The 25267-nt window shown below is 34.5% G+C and overlaps 2 protein-coding genes and 1 long non-coding RNA gene across 3 annotated transcripts; 1 reads left to right on the top strand and 2 right to left on the bottom strand.

Annotated features, from left to right (window-relative positions):
- Positions 1-89: 89 nt before the first annotated feature.
- Positions 90-743, bottom strand: LOC134258511 (uncharacterized). The gene has a single exon (XM_062741074.1). It carries the CDS (start codon positions 741-743, stop codon positions 90-92), a length of 654 nt encoding a protein of 217 aa, XP_062597058.1.
- Positions 744-1333: 590 nt separating this feature from the next.
- LOC134258514 (cyclic AMP-dependent transcription factor ATF-6 alpha-like) lies at positions 1334-3228 on the bottom strand. The gene has a single exon (XM_062741078.1). The coding sequence runs from the start codon at positions 3127-3129 to the stop codon at positions 1462-1464; it is 1668 nt and encodes a 555-aa protein (XP_062597062.1). The 5' UTR covers positions 3130-3228; the 3' UTR covers positions 1334-1461.
- Positions 3229-5657: 2429 nt separating this feature from the next.
- On the top strand, positions 5658-13929 carry LOC134258509 (uncharacterized). The gene is made up of 3 exons (XR_009990165.1): positions 5658-5837; positions 12786-12834; positions 13768-13929. It is a non-coding gene; the product is annotated as an uncharacterized LOC134258509 (long non-coding RNA).
- Positions 13930-25267: the final 11338 nt, after the last annotated feature.

Here is a 25267-nt window from a genome sequence, read left to right as displayed (position 1 = left end):
TTATAAGTACCACAAAATTTTACTTTTTGAGTTTTGACCTTGGAGTTTGACCCCCTTTTGCATAAAAATTCCAAACTGTTCTCTCTCTCTTAGGCCTCTTCGTGCCAGGTGGCACATAAGGCAGCCACACAGTCTTTCCACCCAGTCCTATCCTTTGCTTTTCTTTCTACTTCTTTCCATGTCAGCCCTATTTCTTTTAGCTCTACGCCATGTTGTTTTTGGCCTGCCCCTTTTTCTCTTAAATTGCCGTCTGCTGTCCAAAATATGCTCTCTCTTGTGATGTTATGACGGTCTTTCCTGAGCACATGTCCAACCCATCTCCACTTTCTTCTTACAATCTCCACTACTATGTCTTCCTGTCCTGACATCTCCCTGAGCTTGTTGTTGGAGACTATTTTTGGCCACCTGATCTTAAATATGGTCCGTAGGCAACGATTTACGAACACTCTCAGTTTCCTTGCGAGGTCTTTCCGGAGCTTCCAGCATTCTGATCCATATAATAGTATTGATTTTACGTTACTATTATAGATCCTAAGCTTTGTCCTAGTGGTCATGTAGGAGGAGGTCCAAACTGGTTTTAAGATGGCAAACACATGACGGGCTTTGTTGATTCTTGATGTAATATCCTCGTCAGTACCTCCAGATGTTGTTACAATGCAGCCTAGGTATGTGAAGGTGTCTACATCTTCCAAACTCTCTTCATTAACTTGTATGGGGTTGTTATTCCGTGCATTGATTCTCATTATTTTGGTCTTGTTTAATCCTAGACAATCCAAACTTTTACTTTGGTCATATCTTTTGAACAGTAGATACCAGGACTTTCATACTTCATATATGTAGTCTTTGTGGCAAGACCTTTCATTGAGTACCAACAATTTTGACCTTTTGACCTTGGAGATTTCCGTACTTATAAAAAAAACATTTTTAATCCTTGTGACAAGACCTTCATTGGATATAAAGAACCTTGACCCTTTGACCTTGACATTGGAGTTTGACCTACTTTTTACAAACTTTAATCTTGGCCATTACTTTTGACAATATGGGCCAGCGCTTTCATACTTCCCATATGCAATCTTTGAGACAAGGCTCTTCTTTAGAAACCAACAGCCTTGACCCTTTGACCTTGACCCCGGAGTTTGTCTTACATTTAAAAACGGTAACCTCGGTCATAACCTTTGAACAGGTGGTGTTAGTGTTTTATATGCAAGGCCTTACTTTTGGTACCAACATATTTGATCTACATTTGAGAAAACTTAATCTTGGCTATGTTGCCATACAGGGGCATCAGTGTTTCACAAACACATATTTTTTTTTGGTAAAGATACTACACAAATAAAATTAAATGTTTATTAATAACATAGAGACAAATACATTTATAATGACAATTTAAAGAAACCACTCCTCAGTCTTTGACAAAAATTTTTAAAGTACAATAAATAAAATACATTTATAATAAATAAATTAGTTGTCACCATACTGTGAAAAAAATGGCACATTTTGCTGAAATTCTTGAGATGGAAGTATTGACTTCCTTACATACACCAATTTTGTTTTTAGGACTTCACAGTCTATTTGAATCATGCCAATTTTTCCGACAGGAGCTTTGACTGTGTCATTTAGAGTAAGAGCTGGCATAAATAATGATATTCGAGGTCTTTTATTTCTGTTCTGCAGAGTAGCTGGTACTAAATAATAATCTGTATTGAAGGACATGACATAAAATGTGTCATTTCTCCTTGATATGATTTGCCAAAAATCTTCCTGTCGAGTGTAATTGAAGAGCTGTAGCTGGTACTGACTTTGATCGTATTTTGCTGAAAATTTCTGGATTTGTCCTCTTATTGATGACTGAAAGTAACTGGAACGTGGATTTTTTCTTTGTTTCCTCAGTTTTTTTGTTGAGCTTTTCTGTTTTTCAAGTTTAAATCGCTGCATCCAACCTGAAAGCTGTTCAGCTAACTTTATTGATTCAGTTTGATTAAAATATGATGCACAGTTGACTTCACTTTTGTTTGCTGCAAACTCACTCTCATCATCAACAAAAAACTGCTTTAACTTTTGTTGATTGTCCTTTGGAATGGAAGATTTGAAATGATTTTTCTCAACATCAGGATATGACAGAAGTTGTCTTCCTTTGTAACTTGGTAATTTTTCTGCACTGCGTATTTGTTGCCCATCATGTATCAAAGACAGCTTTCCTGAGAAAAAATTCATGCATAAGATCATAAACACTCCCATTAAACAGATTTTCTTCGCTGATGTCAGTGGTAATGATCTTTTAAGATTTACATTTTCTGTTTCATACTCTCTTATTCTTTCTTTAAGCAAATCATTTTCTTCTTTAAGCTTCTCATTTTGGACACTGCATTCATGCAACTGCTCTTCCAGCTGTTTAAGATAGTCCCTCTTTCTTTTTCTGGACAAACAAGCGGATTCCCGGTTTTTAATCATTCGTTGTTGACGTTTCAATGTTTTCAATTCACTGTCCATCTGAGCATGATTGTTGAGTGGATTCAAGGCACTAAGATGGCTATGATGAATTGATCCTTCACTTACCACTTGACCATGTTGGGGTGAAGAACTTTCAATATTTGTGATAAACATTCTTGAATCACTCTGTGCTACTGGTTTTGGTTTTATTTTCACTTTAGAATCCATGATGGAATTGATGTTTAATGATTTTCGATGTGGAATGATGAAAGTTGCATATGTTTGCATCCCCTCTAAATGATTTAGCTGATTTTGTGACTTAGTTGTATCTGATGTCACCATGTCCTGAACTGGTTGCTGTAGGACACTTTTGACTGAAATGTTGCAATCTGAACTACAGAAGATTGGGGATTGTGGCTCGAGTTTCATTACCTCAGATTGGGGCCAGTTACCATCAGGGGTATTGGCTGATCCTATTCCGCTGTCTGAACTGTCACTGAGCTCAGTGTGAAGCGATTCTTCTGTAAAGTATTCTGGAAATAGTTCATTGGAATACACGTGGTCGTTCATATCGAAATTTTCACTGTCCTCATTTGCTAGCTTGACTGTCTCTTCATCCAGTGTCAAAATGGGTGTTTCGACATCAAAATTATTATTGTTGAGAAAAATATCTTGCCTTTCGTTCCATAGGAAAGCCATTGTTATGATGTGTTAAATTCATAAAAGTCAATATATATCGACGTACAGTTTAAAATATCGGTATCTGTTGACTTCGTTCCTTAAAAATATGTGACCGGACGTTTCGTCCCATGTCGAGTCGCGTTAAGACCATTCAATCAAAAACCTTCTGCAAAGGTCTGTGTTACTTATTATGTATGTTTCATTTTTTTCCTACAGAATACAGATCTAAGGCCAAAAGAAAAAATACTCTTGTTTTCTGTCCCCTGACCAAAAAATAAGGTAAGTATACGTAGGGAAAAAATTATTTTGAGAAAAAATTTTATTTTCAAAACTCAATGAATGCAGAACATATAGCATATAATAAAAAGAAAACAGCATATTGCAGTTTACAAAGCAAGTTTGTTAATAAAGATTTATAAATTAAATGTATCCTGTACACTTATGATGTATTAGTTCTGTAAATATTGTTGGTCGACTTTGCAGGTATTTCAAAAACTAGCCTCCAAAATTGGAAAATGTAAAAAAAAAACTTTTAGGGTCGGAGGGTAAAATTTAGGGTAGGTCGGTTGACAGGAAACAAGAGTATATTTTATTTTGGCCTAAATATAAACAATAAAAAGCTTACGCGGGTAATGTACAAAGACACTCCCCATCTTAATTGTTTAAAAAATGTTATATCTATAGTAGACAGTGGCGGATGTAAGGGGGGGCTCACCCGGCGACCCCCCCCCCCACCTCCCAAAAAAATTGTCAAAATTAACGTAAATCACAGTTTCGTCTAGAAAATGTTAATATGTATACTTGGTAGACCTCACTTTTACCCTACAAAAACTCTAGAATCCATGAGCGTCCGGGGGCTTCGCCCCCTGGGCCCCCACCAGGGCTTTGCCCTGGACCCACTGGGGGCCTCAGGGCGGCCCCCAGACCCCTTGCCTACTTTTGGCGCCCCCTCTAACTTTAATTCCTGGATCCGCGCCTGGTAGAGTAAATGTATATTTTTTTAACAGTTAACATGATTAATATGGGGAGTGCCCGTGGTTATGTATTTTAATTTTCTGTAACAGCTGCGACATTAATTTCCGTACTAACAACCGATGAAAGATTTCTTTTTAAATTATTTACGTACACATGTATTTATTATAAATCTATTTTTGAGATCATTCTTTAAAAAAATACTTTCACAAAAATGTTTCTTTTAGTTTTTCCTATCAACATGATCAACAAACTAATTTATTATTAATTTTTTTTACTGAGAGCTTCCAGCTGCAGCGCGTCAATACATTTGCCTCCTTTTGACCCCCCCCCCCAAAAAAAAGGGGGGGTGAGAGGGAAAAAGTTTTTAAAATAATAAATATCTACTGCAACCTAGCTCCAAGCACTTTCTTTTGCAATATACTATTCATGTATATCGTACACTCTAAAGTGTTTGACTCTTTGTAAAAAGTATTGTTTAAAGGCAACGTTAAACTGTTTAACCTGTGATACAACGAACTTCATATCATGTCATATGGGATTAGGGTGAGAGTGGCGGTAAAGAGACTCGACAAAAAATCTAAATGTTACCATGGTTACATGCAGAAATAATCACGGCAGGGAATACGACCTTAAATCAGTTTTTTTTTCTTCTATAGTATAGTTTTCATGTATGCTGACAAAACAGGGAGTAACACTTACATAAGAAAATTCACACATACATTTTAAATATGGCTTCTTCTTTTTTAAATTTGTGACAATGTTTGGGGGGAAAAAACGGAAACAATCATAAGATATATATCTCTTGTTTTTTCAGCGTAGAATATATAATAAATGTATTTCAGCAAATGTACCCCACTGTCGGAAATTTGAATAATGTTGAATTATGTTGCTTGCAGGGAATTTTGTGATTTAAATGTGTTTTCAAGCTAGGGAAAATGTTAAATATCAGAATACACAATGTGTTATCACTTATTATCCCTATCATCATGATAATCATGGCGATTCAGATACGAAACATATTGTAATCGACATTTTAAGTAAATGAATTACTAAGTAAATGAATTAAGATCTAACGTATTGCTATTTAAATATATGTTGTTTGCCATTGTAGCATAAAATATCCTAGTAGCGTAAAAGAATGGGGTTCGAAATTTTTAACAAACTACCCATAATCCTGATCGCGTATTTTCGGACCTTTCCGGTTGTACACGCTCGGCTGTCTCCGTTAGTCTCGTTCAACCAGACCCTCGGCTGTCTCCGTAAATCTCCGACCACCCAGAGGCTGCTGGTCGGAGTTCACGGAGACAGCCGAGCGTCTGGTTGAACGAGACTACTGTCTCCGTATACTCAGCGCCGTGCTGGTAAAATAAGTACACAGAGGTGAGACGACGTCTGATGTATAACCAATAATTAAAATAAACTGGTTTACATTTAACGCTGTTTTCATATTAATAAAACACAAAAAAGGAAATCAATTGGAAAGAGAATAAATTATTGCTTAAACATGCTATGATATCAAATTTCTGATTAACTGATAGTATACTATGTTTATCGCATACTGCACGTGTTTAAATTCCGGTTCTTCGAGACGCTCCAATGCAAGCCCTGGAACGAAGAGAAGACAAACACATTGACTACATAGACTGAAAAAAAAGACAACATGACAGAGATGAGAAAACTCCTGTCTTTTTTCTTATCTTCACTTAAAACAGTCTTCCATTACGGATTTATTCCCACCGTTATATATTTAGGTATTTGTCTTTTCAATCAATAAGGACAAGGCCATTATGGCGATAGTTATTTCTAAGGGATTGGGGTAACGGGGTGGTCGGAAAATCACCATATTTAGCTATATAGCTATATCTACCTTTATAGCTTTATTTACCTGTATAATATAGCTTTATTTAGCTATTTCAGAGTAAATTTCTGTTTTATAAAAAGCAGACAAAAAGTCGTATAATGAGGCAGTACTAGTTTTCAACTTTAAAATGGAGTGAAAACAATTCACCAAAAACCCACTTTGAAAAATGATTCTCCTTTTGTGCAATTGCAATCAAAGATCTGAAAGTTTTGGGGCTGTGTATAACAGTTAATCTGTGAGTAAGCAGCTACAGTGAAGTCACCAATTCCGGGTCACGTTAGGGTGTTTCGTTTATATTTTGTAAATCTGTTCAATTTATATTTTATGCAATATATTGAAAGAAAAAATAGTGAGTCATTCAAACACCTTTTCATTTTCAAAGTAGCTACACAGGAATAATATTTACAGGGGTATTTCAGCAAGGCCTAGCTTCCCCAGTTACAAATCATTTTCTCCATTTCCGGGTCATGTGACTTCACGGTTGTGTAATATTCATGGAACATTTCGGAACACATTTTTTATGATGTTGAAACATAAAACAATTCATGCAGCTTGGAAAAAAGTAAAACAGCCACAGAAATATGTTTCAATTATTTTTAAAACAATTAAAACAAAACAAATTGCAGTATGTAGAATTAAAAAAAATGTATTAGGATTAAAAATAATACAATTAAATTCATTTATTAAAAAATGCATTGAAGGGTTAACTCGATTTTAATTTTTAGAAAAAATATTTTCCAGTTATAATACTTTTGATAATCAAGGTAAATACATGGTTGTCGATTGATTTTGTACATAGAATTTTGACATGTTCATGCCACGATCATTATGATTGCGTGACCCTTTCGCAATTGGAGAAACTACTACAGTTTGATTTAATTATCATTATAATTTTATTTTTTGCACTTAAATTTTAACAAGGCCAAAATAAAAAATACCTTTGCGATCATTATGATTTTTTTGATTATTCAAATATTTTTTTTATTGTTACAGAGTTAAAATTAAATGCATTTACCATACTTTCAACTCTTATTATTTATCTAGAACTTTTATATCAGCCTTTCTGCAGCAAACAAAAACAAAAGTAGCCCGTCACCGCAGCAGACACATCCAAGTCTTTAATGCATGCGTTTCAGAATTTCTATTGTCAGATGCTCTCTTCAAGACACAGTTCAAGTTTATATTCAAAATTTTGTAATTAATTACATAGAGAAAGACCAGTTCTTCATGACCAGCGTATTCATTAAGTTTTTTGCACTTAAATTTTAACAATATGGCATAAAGTACACGCGAGTTCTAAACATTTGCTGGACACAAAATGACGTCCATATTAAAATCTTCATAAAACAATGGCAAGGTCTAATTTCTATGGTTTTAGCTAATTGGAATTCTTCAGTTTGAAACAGTTCAGTAATAAAATTTATCATGAGGAGTGTTTTGGTGTCTTGGCGTCTCCATGTGAGTGAATAAATTTTTGAAGGGACGTTAAGCAACAAACAAATGACCATGGTAAGGCCCGCCTTATGAGTAGATGAGGGGCCCACCTTGTGAATACTCACCTATAGTGAACACATCATTCAATTTCACTGGAATTGGAGACGACCACTGAAGCACTTTTTTACCATTAAGAAGTGGGGGATCTTTTTTGAGCCAGCATCTTTTGCGACACTGGACATAAGTTTTTATCTAACTTTTTTCCTAACTTTACTCATTGGGATTTGAACCTGCGATTTAAAATTAGCCACTTCTTAACTCTAAAGCAAAATGCTCTAGAACCACTGCAAATCTCATTGTCGGAATTGGCGACTCCACTGTACTTTAACAAAGAAAAGCAGTTTTGGTCAACAAGATAATTGATTGGTAATAATTCAGCACAATGCAAGGCAATCACGCTTAGCCATGCCTCATCGCACTTCCAGTGAGGGACAGCTATCCAAACAATAGAGATGCATTTTTTGGTTAAAAAGTGTTTAAAAGAGGCAATGTTTTTCTATCTATGCCCTAGGTTGTTTTCATCAAACCTTTTAAAAAAAATATCAGCCTTAATTTTCATGCGACTTTTTTTCTGCTTTTCATAAAACAGAAACTTTTTCCAAAATAGCTAAATAAAGCTATTTTATATAGGTAAATAAAGGTATATAGGTAAATTAAGCTAGTGATTTTCCTGGACCTGCTTACAGCAACTTACAAGGTTGCACATGGCGCCACAGGAGTTCGCAATAATATCTGATTTGTTGATGGTGCGACCGTTATGGCGAACGCAGATATTTTTTGTTATGATTGAGATTGGGCTCGTAAAGCCGCACGTGCCATTTGATGCGTCTAGACTCTGACGTCACATGACGTCGTATATCAGTTACATTACCAAATATTTACATTTGCAAATGTTTTCCTTTATATAATACTACTGAAAGCAATGCGTATCTATAACTGTATAAATACCAGTACGGGGTCAAGAGGTCAAAGATGTGCGTATGGATAAATGTTGGATATAATTTCTCAGTGACGTCATAAAGGGTCGACGCGTGTTCAGTGGATTACATACATGCTGTTTGGTTTGAAAAATAATGCTTCTCAGACGTTAAAGGCCACAGTCGGGCAAATATAAAGTATGAATAAGTCACAAATGTAAATATAAGTAATAAGGTATCATTTTAAAACATCTGTCAGCAGTCAGGGGCATAACTCAAACAAGTTACATGTATTTTCAAAAATAACTCAAATGAGTTATTTTACATTATTTCACACACAAATTTTTTTTTTGAAAAATAACTTAAATAAGTTATTTTTATATCCTACTTGGACATTGATTTCTTGGAAACACTTTGCATGTTTCCTGCCATTTTGCATTGCATTTTGGGTGTGCTTCCCATACCAAACCATTCTCACAATTTGCTCATGAGCAGCTCACGTGAGATGGAGTTCACCGATTCCAATGGAGAATTGGTGAGGAGGTGGAGATAAACAGCATTTTACTCCTTATTTTGTGGTTTTATCCACATGGTGTATATCTCCAATTTTAATCATCAAATAAAAAAAATTCCCCACTTTTCCCAAGACTTTGAACACTTTTTCTGCATTGAGCAATGTTTATATTTAGTCAAACATTTGTTTTTGTCTTGGTGCATCCAATGCAAAATCCTTTTTGGTGCACGGGGTGTGAAGTTAGGGAGAAATGAGTGGCACACAAAATAACTTAAACAAGTTATTTATTTATTGAAGCTATTTTGGAAAAATAACGTGTTTGAGTTATTAAGGTTGGGAAAAATCTAGGTCATAGCAAAAAAATTGAGAAGTAACTCATTGAGACAAAAAAATAACTAATTTAAGTTATTTTTGAAAATAACTTGTTTAAGTTATGCCTTACCATATTTATAGTTCTTAATTAAACTGTAATTCCTGATAAGTGATAACATTCTGCATTAAATATATCAAAATTAAATACGCTGATAATTAACACAAAACATATTATTTTTTTTTGATTAGTAATATCTGAAATGAGAGGGGGGATAATAAATTTCAAAGCACTTACCCTATTCTCAGATATCAAAACTTTCCTAATTCATTGATGTTTAAAAGTTGATCCTTATTTCTTGCATAGAACATTTGTAACTTTTAAAGGCTGGCATCTATTTCAAAATGGTGATAACATGTATTTCCAAAGGCATATTTCAGTTCTTTACTGTTTTAATCCATATACCAGTACTTTCAATGTCCATTTTGTATTGAAATTTTGAAGGTGTGGTAACAAATCCTAACTGGCTCTCCTCATTGGATACTGCTGCACGTTAAGTAACAGTGGGGGACACAACAGGTTGTTTAGGCAGAGGAAGGCATTTTCAAATTGATGAATATAAAGATTAGAAGCTCAAGAAATGCGTTGTGCCTGGCCCCCAATCATTTGTGATGCTATCAGCAGGAAAACACTTAACACATGGTCAATTTGTACAAAGGCTGAAAGGTTGGACCACATAGAGTGTCAAAGTATTTCCTCTTCTCCAGCCTCAGGAGTATGTTCTTTGGTTTTGGTTCTACTTGTAATACTGAATTTTGAGCATGTCCACTTTCCTCACCTCTTGCTCACTTCTTGCTCACGTGAGAAAACTGAACTTAGAAAAATCACTACCAATGCTGTATCTTAAATAAGGCTGTTTTTAGGTGAGCAAATTGAATAGACTTTTGCTCATGAGCATTGAGGTGAGCATATAATTTTGCACATGTGCATTTTGGTTAGTCCTCCCTAACCACAATCTGCACATGAGCAAAATCCAATTCTACCTTATTTGCATACAATTCTTACTTGATTCTCATGTGAGTCTCATGAGCTGCTCATGAGCATTTGTTAGAATGTTTGGTACGGGTTGATAAATCCACAGTGTTTAAAAAAAATTCTTTCGATACATGTCCTGTCTTGGGACAATCATTAGGCCAGGTAAAATTACACTTTAAATTCTCATCCCCACCGGCCCCTCTCAAATTGCCCTGCCCCATTGTTTTTATTTTGGTTTTTGGGCCAAAAAGTCTTTGTACATGACTGTATTGTACTCAAAAAGATGTAAGAGTTATCTCCCATCTGTATTAAAAGTCGTGTGGTGCTATTTATAGCACAAAAGCCATGTGAAGAATGGACAGAAATCAGCAATAAAAGCAGTGTAAATAATTTGGGAAAGAATAATTTGCCAATATAGAGAAGGCAGAAAAATAATAGTGCTAGAGAAATAGTAAAGCCTAAAACTGTTCAGCTTTAAGGCTTTTCTAGATATTATTTTAAAGTATTATACATCCTCATGATCCTCTTTCGCAAAAATGACATATTTTAATTAATGTCTGATGTGTCAAGTCCAACTCTCAAGAAAGAATGTATGAGGACATTGGAAATCTGTTATATTTCACACAGAACAAAAGGAGTTTCTGGTAAATCTAAAAGGTAATAAATTTGAGAAAGGCCTATGAGAAGTCTTGACTTAGTCTACTACATACAGCATATTTGCAGTTTATAAGTTGGGATTTGCACCCCATTTCATGTGGCTTGTGCCGTATCTGTGTATTTTTTTTTATTCAGTAAACATGATTTTAAATATTTAATTTTTATAGCAAGAATCTTTGGTAGAAAATTAAAAGAATAAACAATAAATTCATATTGGCATTAACATAATGTGAAAATTTTGTGTAAGAAGAGTATGTGTTATGTAGATATTTTCAATTAAAAAATAAAATCTGCCCCGCCCCAATTTTTTAGCAAATTAGGATGAGAATCAAAAGTTTAATTTTACATGGCCTTATATTAGATGCACATAATTTTCCCAGTCAGATGACAAAGCTACAAACCGGAAAACTATAAAGGATTCTGTGAGGATTCTATGGGTTTTTCCCCAAAGATGGGGCCAAGGGACATAATATTTGAAAAGTGTGGATTCAACTATATTTGTGCGACGTCGGTTATTGTTTAAAATTACTAATATTTATGAAATGCGATTGATTTAAATTTTGTAATTTACGGGAAAGTCCTATCTTTGAATATATAAAATTATATAAAGTATTAAGCAAGTAGAAAGACCTTTTAATTTTAAACTATGTTTGATCTCAAATATAATATAAAATATTAATTTTATTTTATTTTACCATTTATTGATTTATCTGAATTTAAGTATATTTTTACCTTTTTCCTGTGCTTAACTAAAAACAGACTTTAGGTCACCTGTAATTAATTTCTTTTGTTCTCTCCCTCCCCTTACCTGTACACCATTCCCACCTAGTCACCTGTGTCAATTTCAGAATTTTGGCTAAGTGGGAAGACACCATTTAATATTGGTTGTTGTTTTGATAGCCCATAGTGCATATATGAAGAGTTAAATACGTGCAACTGTTTGTCTACATGTATTTCTTACAAAAATCATTTTGGTGAAAAACTGCTTATAAATAGCTAAATCAAGCTAAACCAGGCAACTTTGAATAGCTTAATAAAGCTATATAGCTAAATCAAGAGATTGTATTGGACCTGTTGGTACAGTGGTAGCAGACAAGTTGATACAACCTTAAACTCAACTCTTCTGAAAATAATGCATGTTAAAATCACTCATTAAATTGCATCTCTTTGAGAGACTGTGTCAAAATTTAAAAAAGATTTTGGGCTATATTAAGCAATTGATACAGTTACTTCTTCTATGAAATTATAAAGGAAGCCAATTATGGTCAACAAGATAATTGATTCAGTACAATGAGAAGCAATCAATCTGACTAAAGCCAGACTACTTACGCTATCACATAGAGGCCTCTATGCGATAGCGTAAATAGAGGTCTGGCTTTAGTCAGATTGAGAAGCAAGCTCATAATGACAAGTGATGCTTTGTAACACATGCTGCACTCACTGTCACTTTCTCACCTTTTGATATAGGGTTTAAATCCAACCAAAAATCAAGTAATGGATTTTTCATAGCATTGACATTTGTTTAAACCTCTGAAGAGTTCCATTCAAGGTCATAAAAAGTCAGCATCAAATGCTTCCTACTATTGTTCACTTCTATACAGAATCCTAGGAGAACAAGCAAATATGTCAAGTGTAGTGAATATAGAAATACAGATATATGAAAAAAAACTTATTCCAAACAACAGTGGTTAGTCATGATACATGTATGCAAGAATCCTTAGATTCATGTTTTTTCAAATCACCTGGTTAAGGTTTTTTGATACAAATATTTGTATTACAAATAATGCTACATACATTCAGAGAAAGAGAGAATTTTATCTTACAAATGTAGGGGAGTGTCATGGCTTGTGGGCCTATTGTTTAGAAATGTTTTCGATTTGAATTCTTAAATGTTTTTAACTTTTTTAATAGGTTTTAGAAAAGGTGCAGATGAGGGAATGCCCGAAATAACATTTTCAAGGTAAGTCAGCTTTTTATCATAGATTTAGCTTTTGTATTCATTCATGTTGTAGACCACTTGTCCTATCTCAGTGTAAACTTAATATTTTTTAGCCTTTTGAATGGAGAGTACGAGGGCCCTTCAAAAATTACGCAGACTTGTTGCACAGAAAAAATATTTGACGACATATTCAGGCAAAATGTCACACATAATATAAAAGAATCTTTACTTAAATGGTCTTCAAAATTTATAAATATTATAAATTGATATCAATTTTTGGTGATTTATCAGGACGTGTCATTAAGTCACGGAGCAGTAAAATCTTCAACTTCACGGACATTATAAAAAAAAAAATGAGCTTTCATTTTCTCAACATTTTCCCAAGACCTCCTGTACATACAGTTTGAGTTACTAGTACCATGAGTAGCAATATCAACACAGCGATAATTTTAGGAGAAAATTTTTAAAATACAAAAATTTTGCACAAAATTTATTAAGATTTTTAAGATACATATTTCTGTGAAATTTCAAAACCATATGACGTCTGTAAGAGTAAATAATAGCAGAGTCCACGTAATTTTTGAATGGCCCTTGTAAATTAATTCTAATTAAACTATTTTGCATTAAACTCTCCGTGTGAACGCATCGCAATTCAAATTTAAGTCACAGTAATAACAACTCTCTGTGTGAACAGGGCATTAGAGTCGGGCACTATGGTCATAACAAGTTGTAGTAAAAATGCATTTATTTTCTTTCTGTAGAACATGAGGGCCAAGATCATAGCCCATGGGCCTTGTTATATTTAACAGAATATCAACTGAGGTTGATAAGTTTTAGTTTTTCAGAATATAAGACCAATTTGTCCTTTGATAAACATTGGCTCTGTTTCTTTCATTCTCATTTTTGATAAAGTGTATATTTCACAATGTTGCAAGGTTTCTATTTCTTTTGCAGTTTGTTGTGGAGCTAGATAATGGTAGTAAAGACTCACCACAACTTTACCCAGGATTGAGATAAAATCAAGAGACAATAAAACACTTGACTGTTTCTAAATTCTATAAGATGCAATTTTGCACTTAGAGCACAAATGGATTAAAGTGGTTTCTGAAAAAAAAAGTTTTTTTTCTTGTTGATTTATGCTTTGAAAACTGTTATGATTTGAACAAAGTGTTAGCCCAATGACTTTGATGATTGAGTTATGATTTGAACAGGTTGGGAGGAAACACTTTAATAGTGGTAAATCACTATTATAGTGAGATTCTGCTATATGATAGGGGGTCAGGACTCCCCTGGAATTTGCACTAGGTTATTAAATCTATATACTAAAGCAAGAAAAAAGTTGTTGTAAACGTGAATTTGTGAGAAGTCATCGACTACCCCCCCCCCTCCCCTTGCTTGTCAAGAAATTTCTGGGTTGGAATTTTTTGGGGGGACTGGGGTGGACCCCTCTGGAAAATATTTCTGGATCCGTGCATGCTTCTGCTGATTCGACAAACCTCTTTCAATGTAGATTGAAAGGTATTACAAGCATTTATTTGTGCACAGTGTGAAAAAAAAATCAGATGAATCAAGTTTTTCTTAAATACTACCACAATCACTGATTGCACCAGCAAAAATTTAATAAATTTCATAATGTGTAAGAGTGCCAGTTATTTTCCATTTTTATACCCACTGTGACTTTTACTTTAAACGGCATGTATGTTGATTAAATAAATGGAAAATGTGGCTGAAAATATGTCTTTCCCTGTGTGAAATTACTTATTAAATTGAATTTCAGTGACATTCAGTAGGTCACATGATCAGCCTTTATAGCCATTTGGGCATTATAGAATTTGATCACATGACCGACTTTATGTCATATCCCAATTAAACTCTGAAAATTATATCTTATTTCTAAATACGAAAAAACCTTAAATTACGTGTTACAACAGAACATTACCACCAAGGAACTAAATCATATACTAGTAGGATATAAAAAAATCACTATGATATCTTATATCCAAAATTATACACAATGTTCTGTGTCTACATTGTGATCTGTCTGTGTCTACATTGTGATCTGTCTGTGTCTTCATTGTGATTTGTCTGTGTCTACATTGTGATCTGTCTGTGTCTACATTGTGATCTGTCTGTGTCTTCATTGTGATTTGTCTGTGTCTACATTGTGATCTGTTTGTGTCTACATTGCGATCTGTCTTAGTCTACATTGTGATCTGTTTGTGTCTACATTGCGATCTGTCTGTGTCTACATTGTGATCTGTCTGATCTACATTGTGATCTGTCTGTGTCTACATTGTGATCTGTCTGTGTCTTCATTGTGATTTGTCTGTGTCTACATTGTGATCTGTCTGTGTCTACATTGTGATCTGTTTGTGTCTGCATTGCGATCTGTCTGTGTCTACATTGTGATCTGTTTGATCTACATTGTGATCTGTCTGTGTCTGCATTGCGATCTGTCTGTGTCTACATTGTGATCTGTTTGATCTACATTGTGATCTGTCTGTGTCTACATTGCGATCTGTCTGTGTCTGCATTGTGATCTGTCTGATCTACATTGTGATCTGTCTGTGTCTGCATTGGGATCTGTTTGTGTCTGCATTGTGATCTGTCTGATCTACATTGTGATCTGTCTGTATCTACATTGTGATCTGTTTGTGTCTGCATTGTGTTTTGTCTGTGTCTACATTGTGATCTGTCTGTGTCTACATTGTTATATTTCTCTGTCTACATAACGATCTGTCTGATCTACATTGTGATCTGTCTGTGTCTACATTGTGATCTGTCTGTGTCTGCATTGTGATCTGTCTGTGTCTATTGTGATCTGTCTGTGTTTACATTGTGATCTGTCTGTATCTATATTGTGATCTGTCTGATCTACATTGTGATCTGTCTGTGTCTATGTTGTAATCTTTCTGTGTCTACATTATGATCTGTCTGTGTCTACATTGTGATCTGTCTGTGTCTGCATTGTGATCTTTCTGATCTACATTGTGATCTGTCTGTATCTACATTGTGATCTATTTGTGTCTACATTGTCATTTGTTTGTGTCTACATTGTGACCTGTCTGATCTACATTGTGATCTCTCTGTGTCTACATTGTGATCTATTTGTGTCTACATTGTCATCTGTTTGTGTCTACATTGTGACCTGTCTGATCTACATTGTGATCTCTCTGTGTCTACATTGTGATCTATTTGTGTCTACATTGTCATCTGTTTGTGTCTACATTGTGACCTGTCTGATCTACATTGTGATCTGTCTGATCTACAATGTGATTTGCCTGTGTCTACATTGTGATTTGTTTGTGTCTACATTGTGATCTGTCTGTGTCTACATTGTAATCTGTTTGTGTCTACATTGTGATCAGGCTTGGGGTGTTACTGTGTCTACATTGTGATCTTACATTGATTTTTTCAAATGTGTGTAATTAAATACATTTCAATTACTTGACTTATTTAAAAATAGAATTTTTTTTTTGTGATTTTTTTTATAGTGAATTTTTATTCGGTGTTTTTGTTCTTGTGTCTACATTGTGATGTTGTATAAACAAATGTGTGCTACATTGTGATCTGTCTGTGTATTTTCTACATTGTACATCTGTAAATTGTGTCTACATTGTGATCTGTAGGTTATATCCACGAGTGTAAAAACTGTGTATCAGTATATAAACCTTTATTTTTTAAAATTTTAAAAGTGAAATCTACATTGTGATCTTACTTTGAAAAATGTAATTAATTACACTAAAATACAATTACTTTATTCAATTACCCCATCCCTGCTGTCTGTGTGTACATTGTGATCTATTTGTGTCTACATTGTGATCTGTCTGATCTACATTGTGATTTGTCTGTGTGTACATTGTAATCTGTTTGTGTCTACATTGTGATCTGTCTGATTTACATTGTGATCTGTCTGATCTACATTGTGATCTATTTGTGTCTACATTGTGATCTGTCTGATCTACATTGTAATCTGTCTGTGTCTACTTTGTAATCTGTTTGTGTCTATATTGTGATCTGTCTGTGTATACATTGTGATCTATTTGTGTCTACATTGTGATCTGTTTGATCTACATTGTGATCTGTTTGTGTCTACATTGTGATCTTTCTGATCTACATTGTGATCTGTCTGTATCTACATTGTGATCTGTCTGTGTCTACATTGTGATCTGTTTGTGTCTACACTGAGATCTGTTTGTGTCTACATTGTGATCTGTCTGATCTACATTATGATCTGTCTGTGTCTACATTGTGATCTGTCTGTATCTACATTGTGATCTGTCTGTGTCTACATCGTGATCTGTCTGATCTACATTGTGATCCGTCTGTGTCTACATTGTGATCTATTTGTGTCTACATTGTCATCTGTTTGTGTCTACATTGTGATCTGTCTGATGTACATTGTGATCTGTCTGTGTCTAAATTGTGATCTGTCTGATCTTCATTGTGATCTGTGTGATGTACATTGTGATCTGTCTGTTTCTACATTGTGATCTGTCTGTGTTACATTGTGACCTGTCTGATCTACATTGTGATCTGTCTGTGTCTTCATTGTGATCTGTCTGTGTCTACATTGTGATCTATCTGTGTCTTCATTGTGACCTGTCTGATCTACATTGTGATCTGTCTGATCTACATCGTGATCTGTCTGTGTCTACATTGTGTCTATCACTTATTCTAATCTGTGATGTGTGCTTTTCCCTGGCCAGTGTGTTCAGGTGGTCATATGCCTCTTTGACATTGTAAATACAAAGTATATACTTCAAAGGGGCCTGGACACAATGGCGTTATTTACAATTTAAATTTGTGTTTATTCAAGAAAAATATCTAGTTTTGGATTGAACTTACATGAATATTCTTGGTATCCAAACATTCTAATCTTCTTTTCTTTACAGCAAGTCATACATTTGTGCTTGTATCAAATAAGGGATACAAACTGGTACATGTATTCTGTATATTGTTAATATTTACGTGTTACTTCAATATATTCCATTTTGTTACTACGCACACATCTGCAAATACTCGAGGCTGGTTTTGCTTTCACGCATCTCTACTCTCAATTTTTTGGATTAAAGTTTTGATATTTTTTATTAATGCATAACAAAATTTCTATTTTCTAAGAATTAAAGGAGAAATTTATCTTGTTGAAAGGATATGTGTCTTTCAGATGCGTCTCGAAATTCGTATTTTTTATTTCCAGATTTAAAAAAAAAAGTTCCTAAACACACGCTTCATTATATTTCGGCGGGAAATGCTCTAGTCCAACAACATACAAGTATAAGTCATGATATAACACAGATTTTTATAAAGACAAGAGGCCCATTGGCCTTATTATAGGTCACCTGAGCATAATGTAACAACTTTCCAGCAATTGAATTTGGCTCGTGTCTGAAACCAAAATCCACGAAATTCACAATTTTGAAAGAGGCACCATTGTTTGCCATAATTATACACTTAGCATGCTTACTTTGGTTACTTAATACCCAGAGGTATTTCAGAGTAACAAGGATAAAATGCATGCCCACTTAATAATCACCAGTTGTGCTCCCCGTCCCACAGCAACCACTGACCCTTGGGCCACATATTTTAAAATTTTGGACATTTTATCATAAAGTTTATTTCATCATAAATGGTTGATTTATACCAAAAAGGCGATTTCAAAGCATTAATTTACTAGTATTTTCAGACTGAGTAAACCCCCCCCCCAGGTTCCACTAACCCAGAGGCCCTGAAATTAATCATTTTGGAAGAGGCACCTTTCTTCATCGTAAATTTATATTTAGATCATTGACATAATATCTTGGAGCAAAGAAAAGAATGTTTAAAGAATTCATGCATTTTCACTACATAATCATTAGAGCACCGTCAAAACACCAGAACCCCTGACCAAGGGGCCCTGAAATTCATAAAATTGGGAAGAAACATCCTTCCTCATCATACTCATCATAACTATGCTCATAGTTCATTGGTTTAATACCCAGTCCTTGAGCAGAGAAGATTTTTAAAGAATTTAAGCATTTTCAATATATAATCAATAGAGCCCCATCTTAACACTAGAACCCCTAACCCTGGGGCCATGAAATTCACAATTTTTGAAGAGGCAGCCTTATTCAACATAATCATGAACTTGGTTTAAGTTTTTTTTTAATATCCAGGAGCAGAGAGGAAGATTTTAAAGAAAAAATGTATTTTCATTATATCATCATTAGAGCCCCGCCCTATCACCTGAACCCCGACCCAGGGGCCATGAAATTCACAATTTTGGAAGAAACATTCTTGTTCATCATAACTTTGTAGTTTATTGAATACCCAGGAGTAGAGAAGAAGATTTTCAAAGAATTTATGCATTTTCACTATATTATCAATAGAGCCCTGCCCTAACACCAGAACCCCTGACCCTGAGGCCATTAAATTCAGAATTTTGAAAGAGACAGTGTTACAACGCGAAATGTAATAGCAACGCGAAATGTAATAAACCTAGATTATTACATTTTGCGTTATTACATTTTGCGTCGAGATCAACGCAAAATGTAATAAAGCAAAATGTAATAACATAATTTTTGGATTATTACATATTGCGTTGTTACATTTTGCGTCGAGATCAAGCAAAAGGCAAGAACGCAAAATGTAATAACACTTTTTTTTTTCGTCAGCCAGATTGAGTACAATTTTCAATAGTGTAGTAGCCGATGAAAATAAAATAAAACAAAAGAAAAAATAGATATATGCAATTTCTGTCAATTCATTAATTTTATAATATATTGATTTAATTAGCTACATGCGAGCGTAGCGGGAACAACTCTGGATAGAGAATAATGTCAAACCAGGAATTACGGTTGTGATGCAAAAACGACACTTAGCGGGTAACTCTCGAGTTCCGAGTGTCATAGAATTAAGGGAAAAGCCAGAGGACTACGAAAGAGTTCGGGAAATTTTTGATAAAAAGAAGTCGATATTGATTTATTAGAATCAAATTTTGTTGCAGATTTTCGTGATGAATTAGGGTAATCATCAATACCCTTTTCAGAGGATTTATCACTGATACCATATAGTGTTTTAAAAATCGCATAGAGACATTTAAAGTTATGTAACCCCTCCCCCTTTTCTACGTGGATTGTTTCTAAGCAAACTGAACTTTTATTTTCTAGTGAGTGTCTGCGGAAAGGTGGATTTCTGTTCATGTGTTAGTTTAAAAAAATAAATACAACCAGAAATTTGTTTATTCAAAACAGTCCAGAAATCATTATTCCATTTGCTGTGAATTCTGAACTTGCAATATTATTTAAGGGACTCCGACCCTCAGCCAGGAAGGACAACTCTTTAATTTATAATTTAATTCAAAAAGTCTTTAAATGAAGCTTGAAAATTAAATCTTTTCATGCAAAAATTTTCATTATATGCCTCTCAATGTGCTTCAGGGTTCTTTGAACTTCTCAGAAAGGTCTAATTAAAAGTAGAAATTTTTATCCCGAAAAAGCATTTTTAGATACCAATGTTTATTAACATGATATGAAATTAGAAGTGATTTATGAAGCTTTGCAAAGAACCTTGAAGGAGTGTGTGCACGTCATTACAGGTCAGAATTGTTTTGATTAAACTACAAATGTAAAGGAAGGCGTTTAGATAGAAAAAAAATGCAAGTTTTTATGAATGGTTGTACAAATACATCCCATCAAATATTCAGTCTCAAAATCTAGTACTACAACTGGCAATATTATTAAACGATGGCTGCTAGGTAAGACGTACCGAAAGAAGTTTTTAAAAGTCTTTAATTTTATACCTAGACAGGCCTGTAGAAGCAATTTCAGTTTGGGGGATGGAGAACAGCCATACATTTTAAGTTAAGGAACTATGATATCAACTAAAAATTCCTCGACAAGCAAATACAAACGTCACTGGTTTATACTGAGGGGGACACGAGCATATAGTAGCAATGTTTTCTACAGTATAACATATATAATATACTTATTATTGGATTTTTCATATGGAATACATTGTAAATAAGAACTGTAAACATAATTCATGAGAAAATAAAGAAAAAAAATATTTTGACCAGGGGTGTATATTGGGGGGAGGGGGGTGTGGTTCCTGTCCACAAGTACCTGTGAAAAATACTGGTATTCATGTAGAGAGAACAAATTGACAAACTAAACATAAACTGCCTGTACATATTGCAACAAAAAAAAGACGTACATTTTTTTTAACAATTGAAAGAAAGAGGGCATAGTGTTTAAAGCGGTCTTGGACCAAACCCTGCGCTATGGAGAGAGTTCGAATCATACGTGAAGCTTTTTCTTTTTCACATATCTTAAAAACATGAGTGAAAAATAAATTTTTAATAAAATATTGAAACAACGAAATACAGAATCAAATGTGTAAAAGATGATATGAACAATATAATTTTGAAAAACATAACTTTTACAATTGAGAAATGTCTTTTCTCAGAGCGGGATATTGTCCTCGCCTTGTGCGCCTCCATTCTTTACAGAAATTTAAACAATTGAAAATAATGATATCTGAAGTACATTCATCTGGCTCACAAATATAACCACAAGTCTGGAAGATTTATTTTCAGGAATCTCAAACACCAAATGCGGTCCAAGGGTTAATGTGTCAAATTCGCCAGAATTTTTATCCATTATGTGATCGGGATGATTTGAGTTTTGCGTCTGCTGATAAATAGAAAGTATGTCAGAAAGACAATATGGTCATAAACAGTACTCAAGCCCAAAAGTCCATTAATATACATTTTAGAAAACAAAACCCTGTGCTCGTGAAATGAACATGGTAACGTACTGTATACAAGTTCTAAATGTAACTCGTGTAGATTAAATCGTCTGCCAATTGACAGATTAAAAGATATTTAAGAAAAGATTAAAACATTTCAAATGCTTTGTCTTTCAAGAGTAATCCTTTCGATTCTTAATCGTCCAATGCAGAAAATGCTTTCTAATATCTATGAGCATTTTAATTCAGTTTTTCAATGAACTATAGGTATTTAAATCTATTTACAAAACATACCCTTTAAAGATTAATAATCAATATATTTTCCATGGTACGATATGTAGTCTAATGTTTCAGAAAAATGTGTACAATGCGGAATCAAGCACTCAGATAGCTCCATGTGCATTTTGTAAGCATTTGTTGAAAGGTAAGGCTTTTTATTTTTAATGAATCATGCGACAAAAGCCAGGATAACCTCGTAAAAAGTTCTTTACTTAGATATTTCATTGAATTGGCTAACCATCCATGTACTTTTTGATTACATCGAATTTAGTAAGGGGGGGGGGTGCATTGTTACAACGTGAAATGTAATAACAACGCGAAATGTAATAAACATGGATTACAACATTTTGTTATTACATTTTGCGTCGAGATCAACGCAAAATGTAATAACGCAAAATTTAATAACATGATTTTTAGATTATTACATTTTGCGTTATTACATTTTGCGTCGAGATCAACGCAAAATGTAATAACATGCTTTTTCGTTGTTACATTTTGCGTCATTTTATTCTTGCACTGAAGACAACGCAAAATGTAATAAAACAACATGTAATAAAACAAAATATATATACTTTTTTTGATTCCGTATAACAAAAAAGAACATAAAATTGATTCAAATATATACATTCAACCAACATGGGAAACACGCTGAAAAAATATTTAGAAATAAAACAATCAATGAGACCAACGTTAGCGCTTTTACGGACATAAACCTAACTGTATCGTTTTTCTGACTGTGATTTTAGTTATAATGAATTAAATTACCTTTGATTGGCATATTTTTGATAGTTGTATTAAATTTCTAACCAATAACACATATCTAATTATCAAAGATTGACCATAGGTTTATTAAAAGCTCTTGCAATGCTGGTGATTTGCATGAAAGGTATGGCATCATTATTGTCAATAAACCCCTTTCCGCTATACATTTACACCTTCCAGTACAAATGAATTTTTTTTTAGAGTCGTTGCATTTGTCTATAAAACAAGAGGCCCAGGGGCCACAGCGCTCACCTGAGCACATCGGGCTTGAATTTATCCCCCACCCCTCCAGGCTTTCATCATTTGAACAAATTAGAATCTACACTACCTGAGGATGATTCCATATAAATATCACTAATCATAGCTTTGAAGTACTTGAAAAGAAGATTTTAAAAGGTTTCCCTTTATATCCCTATGTAAAACTTGGGTCGGCCATTTTGGCCCCACCCTAGCCCCGGGGGTCATGATTTGAACAAACTTGAATCTACACTACCTGAGGATGATTCCAAATGGGTTTCATCTTTCCTGGCCCAGTGGTTCTGGAGAAAAAGATTTTAAAAGGTTTCCTTTTTTATATCCCCATGTAAAACTTGGGTCGGCCATTTTGGCCCCACCCTAGCCCCGGGTCTCATGATTTGAACAAATTTGAATCTACACTACCTGAGGATGATTCCACATGAGTTTCATCTTTCCTGGCCCAGTGGTTCTCGAGAAGAAGATTTTTAAAGATTTTTCCTATATATTCCTATGTAAAACTAGGGTCGGCCATTTTGGCCCCACCCTTGCCCCGGGGGTCATGATTTGAACAAACTTGAATCTACACTACCTGAGGATTATTCCACATGGGTTTCATCTATCCTGGCCTAGTGGTTCTGGAGAAGAAGATTTTTAAAGATTTTTCCTATATATTCCTATGTAAAACTTGGGTTGGCCATTTTGGCCCCACCCTTGCCCCGGGGGTCATGATTTGAGCAAACATGAATCTACACTACCTGAGGATGATTCCACATGAGTTTCATCTTTCCTGGCCCAGTGGTTCTGGAGAAGAAGATTTTAAAAGATTTTTCCTATATATTCCTATGTAAAACTTGGGTCGGCCATTTTGGCCCCACCCTTGCCCCGGGGGTCATGATTTGAACAAATTTGAATTTACACTACCTGAGGATGCTTCCACATGAGTTTCATCTTTCCTGGCCCAACGGTTCTGGAGAAGAAGACTTTTTAAAAATGCCATTAATTTTTAACAAATTCATGATTATCTCCCCTTGGAAAAGGGCGTGGCCCTTCATTTGAACAAACTTGAATCCCCTTCACCCAAGGATACTCTGTGCCAAGTTTGGTTGAAATTGGCCCAGTGGTTCTGGAGAAGAAGATGAAAATGTGAAAAGTTTACGACAACGACAACGCCAACGACGACAACAACGCCAACGACAGACGACGGACGAATTTTGATCAGAAAAGCTCACTTGAGCCTTCGGCTCAGGTGAGCTAAAAAGCAAAAGCACACTGGTCAATACCCCCAACAACCCTGCCCACAGATGCACGTTTCTGATTTGCAATATCTATAATTTGAATTATACATTTATTAAACTGATTTTAAATACATGTAGCGAATTAAATCAATATATTATAAAACTTATTAATTGTAAGAAATTGTATATACATGTATCAATTCTTTTTCCTTTTGATTTATTTTCTTTTCATCGGCCACTACACTATTGAAAATTGTACTCAATCTGGCTGACGAAAAAAGTGTGTTATTACATTTTGCGTTCTTGCCTTTGGCTTAATCTCGACGCAAAATATAACAACGCAAAATGTAATAATCCAAAAATCGTGTTATTACATTTTGCTTTATTACATTTTGCGTTGATCTCTTCGCAAAATGTAATAACGCGAAATGTAATAATCCTCAAAAGTGTGTTGTTACATTTTGCGTTATTGCATTCTGCGTTGATTTCGACGCAAAATGTAATAACGCAAAATTTAATAATCCAGATTTATTACATTTCGCGTTGATATTACATTTCGCGTTGTAACAGTGCATGAAGTGGGGAAATCGAAGTTTTACACAGAAAAAAGTAATATAATTTTTTGGACTTGGTCAGTAAGGACAAGTCTGCTATAAAATGTTAGAAACCTCATTTCGAACAATATTCTAGTAATTATTTAGATTGGAGTTTTGAGGACATAAGTTCAGTTTTGCATCAGTCAGAAGAAGATACCCAGCTTGTTCGACAAAATGGGATCCAGCAAACAGTGTTGCTTATAGGAATCTTTGTCATAGAATTATAAAAATCCTCAAAAAATTGACCTTTTAGTTTGATCCTCGCCACTGATTGAAAGCACTCGATCTGACCCTCGATATTTAGGGGATGGCAGAGGAATATTTGGTCTCTGCTTGGAGTAGAATATCAATGCTTAATCTTTTCTTTCTTGGGGTGGGGATGGGGCATTTTAAAGATCAAACAAAAATAATCCCTAATATGAATTGCTGTACTACTCAACTTTTTCGGTTATCGCATACAGGCCGATAGCAAGTCATTTAAGCCTGGGGTGCACAACTAAACACCTTGACAGTCATTTAAATAAGGATATCAGACGTAATTACTGAGGGGACGCAAGCATACATTAAGTATTTTTTCATAAAATGCTAGCAATTTATGGACAACATTATTAGAGGAGA

The sequence above is a fragment of the Saccostrea cucullata genome, unplaced genomic scaffold, assembly GCF_032062105.1.
Source record: "Saccostrea cucullata isolate Sc308-1 unplaced genomic scaffold, CSIRO_AGI_Scuc_v1 ctg1589, whole genome shotgun sequence".
Lineage (NCBI taxonomy): Eukaryota > Metazoa > Mollusca > Bivalvia > Ostreida > Ostreidae > Saccostrea > Saccostrea cuccullata.
This window is presented reverse-complemented; position numbering and strand designations above follow the sequence as displayed.